The following is a 19,783-nucleotide window of genomic DNA, read 5'->3' as shown; positions in this document are numbered from 1 at the left end:
ATATTTGAGTAAGCTAATTCATACACAACTTAAAATGATCATGTACTCAACTTAAATATTTTTAGTCATGGAAACTTGGCTAGCTTTAACCTGCTAATTCAAATGCTAAATTGCTAATTGGTAACACAATGTTTTGATAGCATAGCACTTGCTGAATGAGTACAGCAATATAAACCATTTAACATACACTGTTCTCAAACCAAGCTCATGCTCCACTTGTCACCTTTGTGAACTCAAAAGAAAAAGAAAGTTCTAAATACTCATAAAAGTTAATTTGATGGAACTAATTTGTATAATTTGAGTTGGCTCTACTCAAACCAATTAATTATTTTGAGAGTTTGGGTTTACAGTGGATTACTGAATGGACAAAAAAGAAAACTGATTAATAAAGAAATTAAAATAACAATGAACAAACATACAAACAAATGAAGAGCTAAAAGAAAAAGAATGTAAGAACTTTCAACGGAAACTAATAAAGAAAAGAATAGAATAGAAAAGAAAAGAAAAGGGCCGCATGTGGAGAGTGTGTGCAGGACTCATTGCCCCCCTCCCCAAACAGCTTCATAATTAGCGGTTGCACACTGGCCTCATTTGGGTTACTTTCATTCCTTTTATTTTTCCCTCTTTTCCATGGAAAACAACAACACATGCAAACACACATGGCACTTCTCATCTGTTCTCCCCTAAACGAGAGAGAGAGAGAGAGAACAAGGGTAAACGAGGAGAACATGGGTCCCCCTCAGCCTCACGTGTGGGACAATACACATCTGAAGTTACAGTCTTCTCTCTGAATTTATCTTTCCCTCAGTCCCATCTTTCCCCATCCGGCCGTCACGAGTCTCACGGGCGGAAGAGCGTTTGGCTAAGTCAAATATCAAAACCACACAAAGATTTGAATTTGTGTTTAGCTGTGGAACCACGCCACACAAATGGAAAGCAAATTGATGTCAGACACGTCGAGCATGTGGCGCTTTAGACCCGTGCTTAGCGCTGACGCATAGGCCTGCCTCAAATCCATGTTTACGACTGAATACATCTCCAAATGACACACAGTCTCTCTGAGCCGAGTCTAACTCTGAGAGACAGACACCACACGCTCAAACCACACAGGAAGAGCAAGAGTGTCTCTAATTACGGAGGTCAATTAGATAATGGGTAAGTGGAAAGGAGGGAGGGGGTGAGATACATATACTGCATGAGAGAGATGGAGGGATGAGATTCAAAGACAGAAGAAGAGACATTAATAAATGTGGCTTGCTTAGCCAAAAATATATTATTGTACTACACATCTTATCATTGTACTCCATTTAAATGAACTTAAGCTGGACAATGACACTATTCTCTTTAAGAGCTGCTAGCCGAAACAAACTTTGTTGCATTATTTTCCTGTTATCAGTGTAAAGCTGCTTTGAAACAATCTGTATTGTAAAAAGCACTATATAAATAAAGGTGACTTGACTTGATGCAATTGTTATCATAGTCATAAATATTTTTTACCGTTTAGAGCACTTTGTTATTCTTAATTATTTACCAATGGTGGCAAATAACTTATAAGTCTCTCACATTCACAGGAAATATACAACGCCATTGAAAAATAAGGTGGACACATTCATGTTTGTATCGCTCCGCTTGTCCATGTTTGAGAATAAATCACATTTTACACTGACTCTTTCTGTAGGTTACATGGATTAGCCTAGCCAGTGTGGACACAAATGACTGTGTTTACGAGTCAAATTAAATAATTCATCAAATCGATTCGTTCAAAACACAGATTCATTCAGGGATGAAACAAGTGACTGTCTGTGTGAAGGGGTCATTGAATCATTTATTCAACCAATTCGTTCAAACACACCCATTTATTCTGGAACCTAACAACACTACTTTGTTTTGTTCGGAGATATGCCTCAGATTAGGCTTTGACTTTGTTTGGAATAATTATACTATGGCACAAAAAAAAAAAAAATTGGGGGGTCAGTAAGATGTTTTTTTCAAACGAATTAATACTTTTATTCAGCAATGACGTATTAAATTGATCAAACATGACAGTAAAGACATTTATAATGTTTTAAAGACTATTATAATGTAGTTAGAGACTATTATAATGATATAAAGGCCTACAAAAGATTTTCATTTCAAATATATGCAGTTCTTTTGAAATTTCCATTTATCAAAGAATCCTAAAAATGTTGTATTACAGTTTACACAAAAATATTAAGCAAAACAACAGTTTTCAACTAATAATAAGAAATGATTCTTGAGCACCAAATCAGCATATTAGAAAGATTTCTTAAAGATCATGTGACACTGAAGACTGGAGTAATGATGCTGAAAATTCAGCTCTGCCATCAATAACTATATTAAAATATTAAACGGCTCATTTAAAGATTAAGATTAATTTTTTTTTTTATAATTTACAATATTACGGATTTTACTGTATTTTTTTTAATCAAATATACAGCCTTGGTGAACAATAAAAGACTCTTAAACGGGTCTCTGCCAATATAGAGTCTAAACAGTAAGTTACATAATAACAGCCAACCAAATAAATAAAGTATCTACAGACATGCATACATGTGTGTATGATTTGTATGCATTTCCTCTATTCTTACTTTATTTCTGCATTCTGTTCATTGCATGCAGTTAAGCTGCACAATAGTTTTTGTCAGGCCCATGAAACCGTAAATGAGTCACAGAACGAGAAAGAGAGAGATATGGCAAAAAAAAAAAAAAAAAGTATCCCATCTTTCAGAAGGAGTACACTAGGCAAACGTGACATGGACAGTACAGTGATGTTTCGAGGGATGCTGCACAGAGGCTCAGTGCACACCAGCAGCAGAGAAGAAACATTTAAATACTTCCAGACACATCAGCACAGAGCCTGAGGCCTCTCCACCTCCTCTGTGTCCCGCTGTCAATCATAGTTAGTGTGTGTGTGTGGGTGTGGGTGGAGATGAAGATGAGTGGGAGGAGTGAAGCTGAGGGCTAGTGCCAAAAAACATTTAGAAAAAAAACTACTTCAGGACAGATGAGTTTAATTTTCTCTCAGCTTCATATGAACACAGTCCAAATGTATGCGTAAACAAAGGCCGAAACGAAAGGGAAACAACATGAAAGTGGCTTGCTTTCTCCGGCACTCATGTTTCTCCACAAACCGTGAGAGCCACGTCAAGCTGGAACCCAGACACCATGAACGATAATCAAAACAAACACACACACACACACACACACACACACACACACACACACACACACACACACACACACACACACACACACACACACACACACACACACACACACACACACACACACACACACACACACACACGAGCAGCACTGCTGGTGCAGCAAAACTGGAACAGATGCAGACAAATGTGTAATGAAACAGTTCATTCAAATTCAATTCTGTCATCATTAACTCACCCTTATGATGTCTTTCCATGCCCATATGACTTTATTTCTTCTGGGAAAAACAAAATGGGAAATTATGGAGTATATTGATGATGCTCAATGTCAACGACACCAAATGCAATGAGTTCTCATGTGTCTCAGTACTGAACTCAACTTGGCAGGGTTAAATATGCACATATGCAATTGAGATGAACTGAAGTTGTAAAGTTTCCATTATAGAATTATAAATCCATCATGTTTGTTTTCATTTCTCAGATTATTATATAGGCCTAGATGTATGTCACATCATCTTGATATATCTAATAGTAAAACTTCCATTAATAAAATTATAATTCAAAGCCAAATATCATTTTACTTGGGTTAGGGTTATGTTGTTTTAAAGGATTAGTTCACCCCAAAATTAATATGAATATTCTGTCATCATTTACTCACACTCATGTCGTTCCAAACCAGTATGACTTTTTTCTTCTGTGGAACATAAAATATATTTTAAGAAAAATCCTAAAAATGAGGGGACACTTTTTTTTTGACAAATGTTGTTTTTGGCCATAAAATTAAAGTGAATAATGACCAAAACTGTTTGGTTACCAACATTTTTAAAATATCTTCTTTTATGATAAGCAGAAGAAAGTCAGTCATACAGTATTGGAACAACTTGAGGGTTAATAAATGATGACAGAATTTTAATATTTGGGTGAACAACCTCTTTAAAATGCTAAATTTATGCTTTAACGGCGATCGTATGGTTTCATAGCACTTATACAGCACATAAGTGAGATGGACTTATGGTTGCTTTTTGTCCTTCTTGGAGCTTGACAGCCCTAATTACAAAACAAGAGCTCCAAAAACTCTTCATAGTATTTTATGTGTATAAACATTCAGAATAAAAAGACAGTCATTCAGGTTTGTAACGACATGAGGGTGAGTAAATGGTGACAGAATATAGGGGTGTACTCACACTAGCCAGTTTGAACCGTGCCCGAGTGCGTTTGACCACCAAAGCGCGGTTCGTTTGACTAGTGTGAGTGCTCCGAACCGTGCCCGGGCGCGGCTCGATTAGCCGGCCCTGGCCCACTTGGAAGAGGTGGGCCAGAGCACGGTTCAGTTGGACTCGGGCGCGGTTCGCATGCAGTGTGAGCGCTAACCGTGCTGGACTCCATTGTGTTCAGTGAGAGCGCCGCTCTTCCTGTTTATCCCGAAACCGTCGCACCATAATGAAGTAAGCGTGCTCCGGCACGAATGCTGAAACCCTATGTGAGTGCAGGCCAGAGGGGGAGTGGGGAGGGGGGACAATCGTACTCGGGCCCGGTTCATGGCAACCGTGCCTAGTGTGAGTACACCCTTAATTTTGGGTGAACTACTCCCAAGACTCAAACACACAAAACAACAAACAATCTAGACATCTGGACCCCTGGAGCTGTTTCATTTTGACTGTGACTTAAAGCCGCAGTACCCTGAAACTAATCAGAATTAATTACATTACTCAACCGCTTCACTGCCAATGTAGCGCAGAACTACAACCGCTGAGGAGAAAATTCCCAGGATGCTCGGGATTCTGGCTAAGCTATGAGATGAGAAAATTGAACCTGCGTCTCATTGACCGCAACTGACCCCGGACAACCCATTACATGACACAAAACTCCGATATCTCTCTCCCTCACACACAGCCTAAGGCTTGAGAGGAACGTGGAGGCCGGACAAAGGAGGGCTGTGTTTGAAGGTGATATATTATTGAAGGTGGATGTCACTATTTGAATCTGGGAATAATTAAAAATGTGTGTGTGTGTGTGGCTTGACCAAACTATTTGTGACTAAGCTTTAATGGAAAACCAAAATTGTTCACCAAAATCATAGGGACGGTACGTACTGCTTTATTCATCGCCAGAGAAATTGAATATTCAAGTCCTGGAACTTGAAACCAGCTCTATATGAGAGCTCTCTGTTGGCGCTGGCAAACGGCTTGATGAAAGCACAGCATTGTGGGGGATTTCCAAAAGTCAGCAGTGTCCGACTGGGGCTCACTCTCCAGCCCGACGCCAGCTTGTCCGCAGACGCACACACAAAGGTGAAAAGACACAGACCACCTTGAGATACTTGACACACAGTCGTTGTGGCGGTACAGACTGAGACGTACTCATACAGCTGTCAGTGACTCTGTCTGCAAAACCAAAACACTAACCTGATTCACCATTCAGCACGTTTTCACACCTTAGCCAAGAATGCGTATGCACATACAGTATACACAGACACAAGCATATGTCTGATCTTTATGCTAAACCTCACAAATGCTGCATTCAGACTTGCATACTGAGATTATGCATTATAGATACAGGCTTCACAGATGATGTTACCAAAGGATATGCGAGTAGTCCTGCATTGCAGTGCTACATAAACCAAGTATAGATGCATCAAAACTGTATATACACCTGACCACTGGACATCCAAAGTGATTTTAAACGAGTTTGAGAAGAAGCTGTTCTAATCAGGTCTTGGCTTGGTTTTTCAAATCACTGAGCGTGAGCCCCAGAGAGATGTCAGCACGTTCTCTGAGGAGATGCTGGACACTCTCATAGCAGTCTGACAGCCACTGAGTGCTGAAAAACAGTGAGAGACGGATGTTGACCAGGCCATATTTAATCACATATATATCTGTTCAATAGTTTTGGTTCAGAATAATATTTTTTTTTTAAATCATATATTTTATTCAGCAAATTAAATAGAAAAAAAAATACAGTTATTTATACAGACATTTATAATATTACAAAATCTTTTTTTTTTTTTTTTTTTTTACTTTTCTATTCATCAAACAAGCCTGTAAAAAACATTTATCACAGTTTCCACAAAAATATTAAGCAGCACAACTGTTTTCCACATTGATAATAATAAGAAATGTTTCTTGAGCAGCAAATCATATTAAAAATGATTTCTGAAGGATCATGTGACACTGAAGACCGGAGTAATGATGCTGAAATTTCAGCCTTGTCATCGTGTGAATAAATTACATTTTAAAATATATTCAAATAAAATAGTTATTTTAAATTATCATATTATTTCACTATGTAATTATTTTTAAAGTGTTTTGATCACTCACACACACACACACACACACACACACACACACACACACACACACACACACCATAAATATAAAGAAATAAATATATATAGGAAACATATTTAACTGGTTTAAATGAAAGAAAAGTGGAATAAAAGTGGTCTTAGACTTTTAATTTGCATTGACCACCGACAAAGCCATATCGGTTGACAAGAGATTCATGAAAATGGAAAATGTTTTCAAGAACTTGATGAAGAAATCAAGAAATTAGGAGACCCAGATTGAATGTCTATCTTTAGCTTTTCCTTTGATCTCTGATTTATCTGATACACACAGACCATTTCAAACACGTTCTTCATTCAGCTGTGTTGCATTAGCAGGCACATGACGCTTATACACACACAGAGAGCCGATATACAAACACACACAAAAAGACTGCCATATAAGCGCAGGTCATATGCAAAGGCACTGAGAAACAAATCCACGAAGGATGTTACTTCACAAACACAGCTGTGTGAGGAGGTCAGGTGTGTAAGAAAGATGTAAGCTGCACATGAGCATGTGTCTCTGTGTTTGTGGGGTTTTATGAAGGCAGTGTGTGGTCAGTTGATGTATGTTGTGTGTGTATATGCGAGTGTAGGCGTTTACACTGGAGGTCGAGAAGGAGTACCAGAGATATTGAAACTTCCTGTAAGGAGTAAACGGGTTGTGTCTCGTTTCCGGCAGTAATCCGTTCGCCCTAAACACAGGAAGGCGGACAGGCTAAATAAGTCATCTCACACACACTTAAGCACTGGCTGGACTCTGGCCACAACTCTTCTCTCATGTGTATTCTCTTGTCAGAGTCTTACATGATGCACTCTTTCTATCAAACTCTTGAATACGATGTACAGCTTGTATTATGAGGGGCTGTCAGTCTGGATGACAACAGATAAAAATTTGCACAAAAAAATCTGAGTTTGAATTGTCCATTATGGATGTGTGTAGCATGACACAGAAAAGAAAACAGTAAAACTACAACAACAACAAAAGATAAACATATATCTTGTGTGAAAAGGCAACAGTTACTATCAAACTTCCTACATCAAGGCTGATAGGTGTAAGTATAGAGTCTAAAACCACTGGTAGTAGGTACTGGGATGAATAAGAGCTAAACACACTATAGGTGCTTCTTAAACGGAAGGCTGCATTCTTGTAAGGCAGTGTCCTTTTTAGCCCATGTCTTTGTAGGCACATAGTACTCGATGTAAGCACATAGTACTTAAAGCCACTTAATATAAAGTGGGACCAAAATCGGTCTATTAACTAGCTTTATATTGATACAGTACAATGAATGACAACTGTCTGTGGTCTCCCAGTGGCTTATATTATTGCCAGTTTAGTGTTAAAGGGATAGTTCACCCAAAAAAGAAAATTCTGTCATCATTTACTCACCATCATGTCGTTCCAAATCCGTAAGACTTTTGTTCAGCTTCAGAACACAAATGCAGCTATTTTAATGAAATCTGAGAGCTTTCTGTCCCTCCATCGACAGTCTACGCAACTACCAATTTGATGCTTCAAAAAGTTCATAAAGAGATCATAAAACTAATCTATATGAATTGAGCGGTTTAGCCCAAATTTTCTGAAGAGACACGATCACTTTATTTGATGGACAGATTTAATTTAGGCTTTTGTTCACATACAGTGGGGAGAACAAGTATTTGATACACTGCCGATTTTGCAGGTTTTCCTACTTACAAAGCATGTAGAGGTCTGTAATTTTGATCATAGGTACTCTTCAACTGTGAGTGACGGAATCTAAAACAAAAATCCAGAAAATCACATTGTATGATTTTTAAGTAATTAATTAGCATTTTATGTAAATGGAAGCTCAAGCTGCTACTTTACTTCATTTAATGAGGAACGAACTTCACAATCATTAAAAAGCATTACTAGCCACCGTTTTATGAGTTGCAGTTTCTCCCATTCATAGCAAAGTAATGCATCGTATTGGTACAGTAATTATACAGTCTTTGACATGCTGCTTCCACAGCTATCCAATGAGACCGTTGTCATATTTGGGCAAAGAACAGCAACTGATGTTGTAGGTCACATGACAACGCCAATAGGGCAGATGTAGCATGTCCAGACTGTAATCATCCAACACATGTGCATGCATACTTTAAAAAAATTGTCAAGAAGTTCTTTATCAAATGCAGTGCATACTCTGACAGAGAATTCTGACAGAGAATTCCGACAGCTAGAGAGAGTAGACAGATAAGATAAGAAAGATGAGAGGAAATAAAGGAGGAAGTCAACAGATGAACGATCAAAGCAGCAAAGAGATGAAACGATTCAAACTAAAACATTAGAGTGACAGATTTACAAAGAAAGCGAGAGAGACTGTAGCTCTTGCAAGCTGGGACCGGCTCCAGGGAAAGTGTGTGTGCGTGTGTGTGGGGGGGATGGGGGGTCTTCAGGGATGTTTTTGGGGTCTGTGAGGACTGTCAGACAGAGCAACAGGAAAAACAATGGTGTTTGGACACCAGGTCAAAACCGAATATGCTCACGCCCACGCACACATGAGCCACAAGCACGTTCATACTGTAACAACGCCACGCGGTTTACTCCCACTGCAAAGATATCGTGCATGTGTGTGGAGGAGGCAAAACAAGCTTGTTGTGTTAGTGAGGTCAGAAAGCCCAGAAACTGTCCAGAAAGTGTCTCAGCGTGTGTTCGTGTGCATACAGTTAGATATAATCCAGGATCAGGCAGTAGGCTCCAGGCAGAGGGGAGAGGGTTGACCTGAGGGTGGGTTACTGGTTCAGAGGTCAAAGGTGAAGCGCCATAACTTTGTCTGTGTGCGTGTTAATGACGGCCTGGAGCCACTGATGCAGTTTAACAGAGTGCGTAAATGTGCGTTATCCATCTCTCTTCAAAAACAAAAAAAAAGACAGAAAAGATGTATTCGGCTCCTGACGTGTCTGTACGAATAATTAGTTTTGTCTGTGAATTCATGAGAAATAAGAGATATAATGAGATAGTGTCCAAGATGAAGAAAGGTAGAAAAAAAATAAAAATGCTACTATTTTCAAAAAATAATTAAATTAATAAATGAATGACCATCAAGTAAAAAGTAATAACATATTGTTCTTAAACCTTGAATACCTGAGAGCTAACACTTAATAATTATTTTCAAAAACATCATATGTTGGGTGCACCATATGACTTTGATTTGGCGGACAAAAGCCTTTTAAATATTGATTATATTTAACAAATTACTGTTTTTTCCCTAAGAAATAAAAAAAAATAAAAAAAACATGTACAACATAGAAAAGGTATATTCAAGTCATTGATTTTTTTTTTATTAAATTAATAGATCTGGAAAGAAAATACAAAGAAAAGAAGCGTCCAGTCACTGAACCACCTTTATTCTCCTGGTGGTATGACCGAAATCTTATGTCACTGTTGAAGTAATTTTAACGTATACTGTATATGGCTAAATGGTAACAGTATATGTGAAAAAAATAGTTGTATTTGTTAGAAATCCAACCACAAAATGTTTTACACATTACATGACCATGTATTACTGCCCATCTTCAATAATCTGCTGACTTGAATACTTTTTAAGTCACCATCAGTGCAAATTCTTTATTTATATATTTATATAAAGAGTTCAAATTAAATAATTAAAATCAGAGTACATGAACCACATAAGCCATTATAAAATAGCCTATATATGCACAGCTGGCTATAGAATATCTACCAGTTTATATATTTTACCATCGCATGCATATTGTCATTAGGGATGCACAGATGAGTCAGCCAATAATTGGTATCGGTTCAATTATTTTCACTATCAGCCATTTGCCGATTGTTTAAAAACAGCCAATAATCAGTGCCGATTATATCCTGTCATTTAAAAGGGGGCAGAAAAACGTGTAAGACTGCAACTCATACTGTGTGTAAAGAAAATGTCTCGTGTTGAATTTAGAGCTGTTGAAGTTAATGCAACAATAATGTTAAAGCAGGCTCTATTTGACCCTATGAATCACCACATCAAAAGGCAAGTTGAAAGATAAAGTTCAACCTACTAAAATCATGTCTCATGTAATCACTCAATCAGTGTTTCAACTATGCAAAGGCGTCAAATAAAACAATGTCACTTAACGTTGCATTTACCTCTAAGAGAAGGTTTAGATGTCAGTACAAGAAAGAAAGAGATCAGATCAAAAGCCTTTGTAGATTTCTGATCAGTAAACAGGACTCAAACTGAGCTCAAGCGGAATGAATCCCTGATAGTGTGTGGGGTGGAGGAAGTCAAAGGTCACAGGTCCACAACTGAGGTATTAAGAGCACATTTACCACACAATTAATCAAATCCTCAGTCAGCCACCCGCACCACTGCCCTTTGAGGGACCTCAGCAACACAGACCATCTCTAAAAACATCTTACACTACATAGGTAAGACCAGCATCACTATTATGTAAACTCACACATGTGGGCCTTTTCATGTAATCCGATCACAAGTGGTCAGGAATATTGATTGCTGTTTACAATGGCTAGTAACTCTTGTGATCGGATTTCCAGGGGTCTCTGATTTTGTTAATACATAAATCACTTATCAGTGTGCCTAAAGTAAAAGGTCTTCTTTGGCAAAATTAAATTTCCTTAATAGCCTAAACACAGGATTTACTCCCTTCAAACATAAATCGGAATGTCACTGTTACAGTCATTGTAACTTCCCGAACACACACACACAGATTTACATGATGTGTTTCCTCCGGCTGCCCGCCCCCCGCGAAAAAGACTTTCGACTATTCTGTCGCTTCTCCTCATCAAGAGTTTGTGTGAAGTTTCCACTGCTTTATTAATATGCCGGAACACACACACACACACACACACACACACACACACACACACACACACACACACACACACACACACAATACTCTAGGCTAAGTAATTTATTTGTTTATTGTCGAATACATACAGAGATTGACAGCTGATAGGCTATCACATACCCAGCACTTGATTCGCCTTTAATTCTTCTTTTTGAAATTTCTCTCTGATCTGTTTTGCATCCATTGCTGCTCCAACAATTGGACACCACAACTGCGTAGCTTATTAAGAATCTGCAAATGAATGCCTGACGAAACAATTAAGTTTTAAACACTTTAATATCCATTATTAATGATTTATCTCATCCACTCGCAATAAATCGGAAGGTTATTTATTTTGTATTACTTGTCCCGTCTGACTCGCGGATTATTCACAGTGTCCACAGGCATAACCGCAATCCACGAATCACTATCGCAAAGCAAATGTGACTTTTCAAGCAGAACGCTCATTGTTAGTTTAGTAATAATACTGACCAGCAACCACCTAAAATGCCCTTGCATCATGGAGTAGACTTATTTATGGGCAAGCCACTCACATTTTCTTCACTAAATGCAAAAATCTAGTTAAATAATACAAGACTGGTAAATAACTCCAGCGCTTTGTCCATCGGGAATTGATTGGATTCCGTTTTTACCTAAAAACATGTTTGACACCATAATGGCAGTGTTTTGAAAAAAAGAAAAACTGACATTTAGTATGAATATAATTACACACTCTGTGTGCTGGGCTGTGAGGTAACGGGAATGGGTGAAAGAGAGTACTTGTTGACAGCTCTTCTTGACCACAACACCCTCTTCAGCAAACACACTCTCACATACACACATTCCCCCTGCCAGGGCTGCTCACCAGCCGTACCAGACTCAAGGGCATGATGCCCATCTTTCCTCAACTTTGTGTCAGCTTATTAACTCTAAGCTGTTCTCTAAAACCATCTTAGTGGGACAGCAGAAGCCAAAGAAACCAAACTTGTCAAAAGTCACAGCCATAGTCAACAAATCATAGCATTATCTGCAGCCAAGGCCACAGCTTTAGCAAGGACACAGTCACCTGCCAACTCCTGTTTTTAAAGTCGCTATGAAATCAAAATTGAAATGTCTTTTTATGGAATACTGTAGTGTTTATTATAAATTATCCGTGGATATCATTAAATAACTTTCCCTCTATTGGAGGGACATCTTTTCTCTTCTCTATTTACTGTCTATACCCTGTCACTCACAAGAGATCACAGTAATAGTAAACCACAACCATACAATCAATTACCAATGGGAAAAATCAAGTCCAGCCCTACCTTTTTTTTTTCGTGTTCGAGAAGCCGTCTCACTGTGATATACGTCACAATAGGGAAGAAAAGACTACCACAATTTCCGTTTTATGCCCAAAAGATATATTAGCCAGCCTGTAAATTCTCCATTGAAAACAAGATGGATGAATAAATGAACAAAACCTTGTTACCCTTCGAAATAAAATATCCATGCTAAAATAATTCCAATATGATGACCAAGGGGAGAGAAGTGATGAGCAATAAACTTATATTTCATTCAAAACTGACAAGTATCGAAAAATAGACACCATAGCCAATCATTTTTGGCTATGTATCTTTATTCTTATTAGAGTACAATATCAAACTCTAATTGAAATCAACTGTGAGTACCACCTACAAGTATCGTTAAAAATAGTTCAAACTACACACTAAAAATGGATTATAATAACCAACAGATGTTTGCTATGTATTTTTATTACTTTTTTAGAGTATCATTCCATTACATCAAACTTTATTGAAATCAACTGTGAGGAGTGCTTTTTTTGAGCTGATACCAATGTAGAGCGTTCCAAATCTGTCACTTATGAGCATCCATGATGGTTAGGATCATGTTGTCTAAGTAGGCAGTGGACAGCTCACTAGTTTTCAGAACAGATCTATAGACTCAGAGCAGAAGGGCAAGGCCTGGTTGGATGGGTGCCTTTATTAACACTATCCAGCTTTCCCATGCTGCACCCCAGGAGGGTGAGAGAGGTAACCACAGACCTGAAGAATGAGCCTGTCTCATGCCAGTATTTTCAATAACACAATTTCAGCCTCTGGTTTCAGAAATCCAGCTTGCAAATATCAGAAAAAAAAAAACATCAAATGGAAAATAAAATGAAACATAATAAACAAGGGGAGAGAGAGAGTGGAAGAAAAAGAACTTATTACTTTGGGAAAAATCAGGGATCCTGTTACGGATGGTGTTTAGAGTGCAAACAGAAACTTGCACTATGTGCTCAAGGCTGAATGCAGATATTTGATGTCCCAGTGAGAGCCTTATAATTACTGAATATTAACGTTTGGGGGCACAGGCACACACACACGCTGGGAAACCTTAAGACAATCATGCTCAAGAAGCTCTCCAAAACTTCAGGAGACAAACTTCCATTTAAGGCTTCATAAAGATATACTTATGTGTCTTACATATCAAATCCCATTCAAAAGTTTGTGGTTGGTTCTCATATGCTAACACAAATGGAGTAAAAAACAGCAATATTGTGAAATAATATTACCATTTAAAAACCTGTTCTATTATATTATATAATAACTCTTTTAAAATATTTTAAAATGTAATTTATTCTTGGAATGGCAAAGCTTATTTTGTTCAGCATCATTACTCCAGTCTTCAGAAATCATTCTAATATGCTGATTTGCAGCTCAAGAAACATTTCTTATTATCATCAATGCTGAAAACAGTTGTGCTACTTAATATTTTTGTAACAGCATTTATTTGAAATATAAATCTTTTGTAACAAATAGAGTCTTAACTGTCACTTTTTACCAATTTAATGCATCCATGCTAAATAAAAGTATTAACTTATTATTTTATTTCACGAAAAAACATCTGACCCCAAACCTTTGAGCAGTATTATATGTACATTGCATACTTATTATGCAAGTATTTACTATTACATACTCACTATTACATAGTAATATCGTCCACTGCATGTTATATCATCTCCTTTTAGACACTTCCAGTACATTTAAACAGAAACCTGATTTTTTTTAAGGGATAGTTTCTCCAAAAAAAGAAAATTATATGAATTTACTCATCATTTAAACTTAAATTGACTCCATACACTCCATCATTTGTGTTCCGCAGAAGAAAGTCATGCAAGTTTTAAACGACATGAGTGATGACATTTTATTTTTGGGTGAACTATCTCTTTACTAAAAGCAGAGATGGAGCATGCATTAGGTAGCGCAACTCTTTTTGTGTGATTAACATGATGTTTTAAATGTTAGTAAGTAAACACCTTTTCTCTATGTTTTCCCCCAGAGCAATGATGCCCACAGGAGAGTTGAAGGTTTATAAGCTTGAGTGCTGATTGCTGTTTAGCTGTTTGGTGGTTTGGCTGATGCGGCCGGTCTGGCCTGCTTCTGCCTCATGTTTTTTCCTGATTTGTTTTAATGAGTTCCTATGGGCTGAGCTTCCCCCCTGTTCTCTTTACAGCCGCAGGAACCAGAAACTCTATCAAAAACAGTCTGTGAAAACTAATAACGGAGAAGCGAAAGGATATTAGTCTGGAACGCTCTTTTTTTTTGCATGTTCTAGTGTGGTTGAAATATTTTGATAAGTTCAATCCTCTAATAAATTTTCCCCCCAAATCTCTCTGAAGACCTTCATTTTGCTTTTCTTCTCTCTTGGCTCGCTGTTTTCCACATTTTCCATTAAGGTCTCTGTCCTTTCTCTCTACCCACATCTCCCTCACTCCCTCTTGTCCTCAACATATTTGACCCTTGACCTGTGATGTGATGCACACGCGTGTATCCGCCCCAGACGGGCCTCAGTGAAAGCATTTCCTTTTCACTTTTGCGTCCTCAGAGGGCTAAACACCCACTGGAGTACTCCGATCCAAGCTGTCTCGCAACTCTACTGATGCTTAAAGAATCTCTCTGTTTTTCCCCCAAAGCCAAACACAGAGTGTTTACTGAGTGCTGTTGCCAGTTAGGCTGTTTAGACTGTTTACTCACTCACTCACTCACTGCACCTGCAGACACCAGAGGAAACTATAGAGAGTTCATTACAGTACAATTTGCATTAAGATAAAATACAAAAATGTATATACTACATAGAACCGGATATTCTGATAATCGAAATAATGTAACATTAGTATCACACATATTTGCTCGAAACAAGCTTGTGTTTATAAGGACAATAAAGCTTCTTAGAATCTGACAAAGACAGACAGACTTTTGGTTAGTTGTCTGGTCAGATGGATAGATCAGGGGATGGATGGATGGATGGATTAGTAGGATGAGAGAATGGATTGATTAATGGATAGATTGGTAGACAGATGAGTGGATTGATGGATGAATGGATGGATCGGTGGATGGATGAATGACTGAGTGGATCGGTATATGGATGAGTGGATGGAAGAATGGATGGATCGGTAGATGGATAAATGAATGGATGAACGGATGGATCAGTTGATGGATAAGTGGATGGACGAACGGACAGATGGATCTGATTTTTTTTAATAGAGAAATTGCATGTTGATGAACATTAGTATAAAATACAAAATGTAAACAAGCCGGATTATTGCAACATTGCTAATTAACATCCGTAGTCCCTAGACAGGTATGCACAAGGACACATACTCAAATGGACGGATTGATGGATGCATGAATAAATTAATGTATGAATGAATACGATGGATGGATGGATGGATGGATGGATGGATGGATGGATGGATGGATGGATGGATGGATGGATGGATGGATGGATGGATGGATGGATGGATGGATGGATGGATGGATGGATGGATGGATGGATGGATGGATGGATGGATGGATGGATGGATGGATGGATGGATGGATGGATGGATGGATGGATGGATGGATGGATGGATGGATGGATGGATGGATGGATGGATGGATGGATGGATGGATGGATGGATGGATGGATGGATGGATGGATGGATGGATGGATGGATGGATGGATGGATGGATGGATGGATGAAATAAAGGATGGAGGGATGCCAGATTCTCATGACTGATAAAGTATAAGTTCTAGAGTATAGAGTGATATCACTGGAGACTAAAGTGCTAGAATACACTCCTGTGAAATCTATGACACATCCAGGAGCTTTACGTAACTACTGCCACAGAACAGTGCCAACAGAAAAATATCCATGAACTAAATTCACAGATTATCCTGCTCTAATATTAATGGAGATGGACACTTCGGGGCACGTAACTGGTTTAACATGATTTCTGGTGATCTGAGATTCAAGTGCTGTTTCAGCAAATATCGATTGTCCTTTAAAAACATGAATACTTGAACAGTATGTACTAGACAAAGAGACACCTACAGAAATCACTTAATCTTTAACTCTCACAATAGAGTAGAGATATGTAGCGCATTGCATTCAGGATGTCATAAAACAGAACTCTATAGCCTGTTATTAACAGATCAGTGAGCTGTGTGATTGACTAACCTGCAGGAGGAGTCTCTCAAAAGCAAGGCAGGCGTCCCAGCACGGGAGAGCGGGATGACGGAGAGCTTGAGCAGCAGCCAGACCCAGCTGTAGGACCCCACTGTGACTTTCCAGAGCCCCCCAACTGTCCCGAAACAACTGAACATATGAACAAAGCTGTTCGGCTGTAACCCGCCCTGAGAAAAGAGAGAAAAACATAAGCATCTCATTCAAGTTGTCTGGATTCAACAGTTACACAAAACAACATTCAGTCATTCTGAATTCAGTGTTTACCTTCATCTGTATCTTTGGTGTCAAACAAAACTTCAAACATTGTTTGAACTCCAGAGAAAATGTTCTTCAGTCCCCATCAATGCAAATCCATTACCAACACACAGATTTACTGGGCATTGGCACCCACACACCATGGTACTTTTTCATGATTAGCTCAAACTGATTCACAACTAAAACATAAAATGCCTCATAAGAAATTCTGGGAACACTTCTAAATGAATTGTTGTTTTAACCAGTTTTTTGAAACAGTCAGACCATTCGAATGAATTGATTCACTAGAATTATTTGGTCATTCCAATGCCAATCAAAGCAGAGGTTTATTGAGTTTAATTTAAACAGATTAATACCTAAACTGGCACACTATGGGAGGCAGAGGAGATCATTTAACCTTCGTAAAATTATCCCAATCAGCACACACTGCTGTTCAAACACACCACCAAACCACAACATGCATGCTTTAGTTCCTCCATCTGTGTTGAAACTGTGCATCTGGAAGAATGATGGATCTAATGTTCACACTGCTTGCTAATGTAACATCATGTATGACATACAAGCCAAAAATATAAGTGTATATGTGATTTAAGCCTGAAAGTGTTGGTCTGTGGTCATCTTCTGAGCTTATTTATTACATTGGCACAGTTCAGCCAAAAACACTCCAACACAGAAACACATCCTCACTGACCCTGGAGTTTTTTTTAAGGGTTATTATGGGTTGAGATGGAGAAAGGGAAAGAGAAATATATTTCATGTAGTTCAGCAGCTCATTCAATTTCTGTCTTTTTAACCAATTGGTTATCCTTTCAGCAAATAATAAATATAATTTTTTTTTTTTTTTTAACGTATATCTAAGTCATTTCTGATTTCATGTTTTATCCAATATGAAAACAAATGACAAACAACTGTATTTCTGTACAATTACATCATTGTAAATCATGCTCAAATTTCTAAAGATAAACGTTTGGAAAAAACAGAAAAGCAAAAAAACAAAAAGAAGGAAAAATGGAGTGGGAAGTGGAGGCTGGGGTGTTAACATCGAGACAGGGGGTTGGGTTCACATTCATACAAACAGCCACCAGAAGTGAGAGTATAGCCTGTGCTCCAATGCAGCCAATGTTTGCTTCAACCCAGCCAAACGCACCACCACACAAACAAGAGACCGAAAGAGTGCAGAGAGAATGAAAGCTGGCTAGAAAATTACTAGAACAAGCAATGCACCAAAAGCAAAAATCAGGCAGATATCCTAAGGGCAGTTACATGACAGAAGATTGAGATTTAATCATTGGAGGGCTGAGCACCGAGCCCTGTGGTTCTTCTGAGGGTCATTTTCTTAAGATGACAGGATCAAAAGCTCCAACCTCATTATGGTCCAAATTTCACAAGCATACAATTAATTTGTATTTTGTAACCGTGCCTCTCGAGAAACACATACTTAGATGAGCGTAATTAATATAAAAATAGAAAGCAATGAAATCACAACGGTTAATGAGACGTCAAGGTGTAGAATTAGGTGTAGAATTAGGACAGATTCTTGCAGATAAAAGTCAAACTCTAGGTGGGGGTAAGTGGGAAAACTGACCTCTAGAACTGCAGTAAAATCTGGATGTGCAAGTCTGGAGATGGTTTAGTTTATGGGTCTAGAAGCTTCTCCAACTACTGCAAACTAATTGCCTAAAAATCTCTGAGAAAAAAAATCTGCAGAGAGCAGATGCACATGAAATCTGTTTGACAACTGGCAAAACAAAAAGACAAAAAGGCAGAACCACTAACCCCATAAAGCCTTTTTCTCAATAATGAACCCTTCGCCAGCTCATTTGTATGCAATGAATCAGGGAAAATGCAGTGCTCTGATGTTTATGGCCACATTCTGAGGGTGGCTAGGTTAGGGAAAATGGTGGCACTGTCTAGTAACACCAATCAGATTTTGCCAGCTCATAAAATAATGCTGAGAAAATGGATTTTCTTCCAGAAATATCCAAAAACTGAAAAGGGCTATTATAGATTGAGTCAGCTTTAGAAAGCTCTAGCAAAATACTCAAGAATCACTCAGCATAATGTGCCGGGAACAACTTCACCAGGAAAAAGAGAGAGAGAGAGTTGTTCCAAGCAGACCGAAGAAAGCTGGAAGAAAAATAAGAGAGACACGGAGGACTAACCATCACATGACCATGAAACAAGGGCTGAACGTACATAAACACACACAGGGCAGCAATGACCCTGAGTATGTACACGGAGACAAGCACACTCACGTTAACATGGCAAAAAAGACCACCAGAGTTCACATACATGCAAAAATGAAGACCAACAGAGCACAATTTATGACAGCCAATCAGAATAATGCTTCTGATGCTACAAGATGAAGCAAAACAAAATCTATAACAGCTGTGACTGCATTGCAAAGAAAAATTGCAACTCTCTGAGTGTGTGTGTGTGTGTGTGTGTGTGTGTGTGTGTGTGTGTGTGTGTGTGTGTGTGTGTGTGTGTGTGTGTGTGTGTGTGTGTGTGTGTGTGTGTGTGTTCTTGTTCTGTTTGATACGCAGTATGATTGTTCTGGCACTGTAAAAGTTCTGTTGGCTTGGAGATCAGGAAATAACTGTGATCCAGTGAGAAAGGTTGGCTAAAGTTTCTGTACTGTAATAGTGTGTGTGTGCTTTGGAAGAACAGCCATGTGTGTTGTTGAATCAGAACCATGTTTAG

The 19,783-nt window shown here is 38.4% G+C and overlaps 1 protein-coding gene across 1 annotated transcript in view; it reads right to left on the bottom strand.

The window, feature by feature from the left end:
• Nucleotides 1-19,783, bottom strand: part of scfd2 (sec1 family domain containing 2) — a 126,200-nt gene that overhangs the window by 91,297 nt on the left and 15,120 nt on the right. Inside the window, exon 4 of the mRNA XM_082147574.1 lies at nt 16,817-16,992. Coding sequence (XP_082003700.1) covers nt 16,817-16,992 — 176 coding nt within the window. The remainder of the gene's footprint in view (nt 1-16,816; nt 16,993-19,783) is intronic.

The sequence above is a fragment of the Leuciscus leuciscus genome (assembly GCF_965113295.1).
Source record: "Leuciscus leuciscus genome assembly, chromosome: 19".
Classification (NCBI taxonomy): Eukaryota; Metazoa; Chordata; class Actinopteri; order Cypriniformes; family Leuciscidae; genus Leuciscus; species Leuciscus leuciscus.
This window is presented reverse-complemented; position numbering and strand designations above follow the sequence as displayed.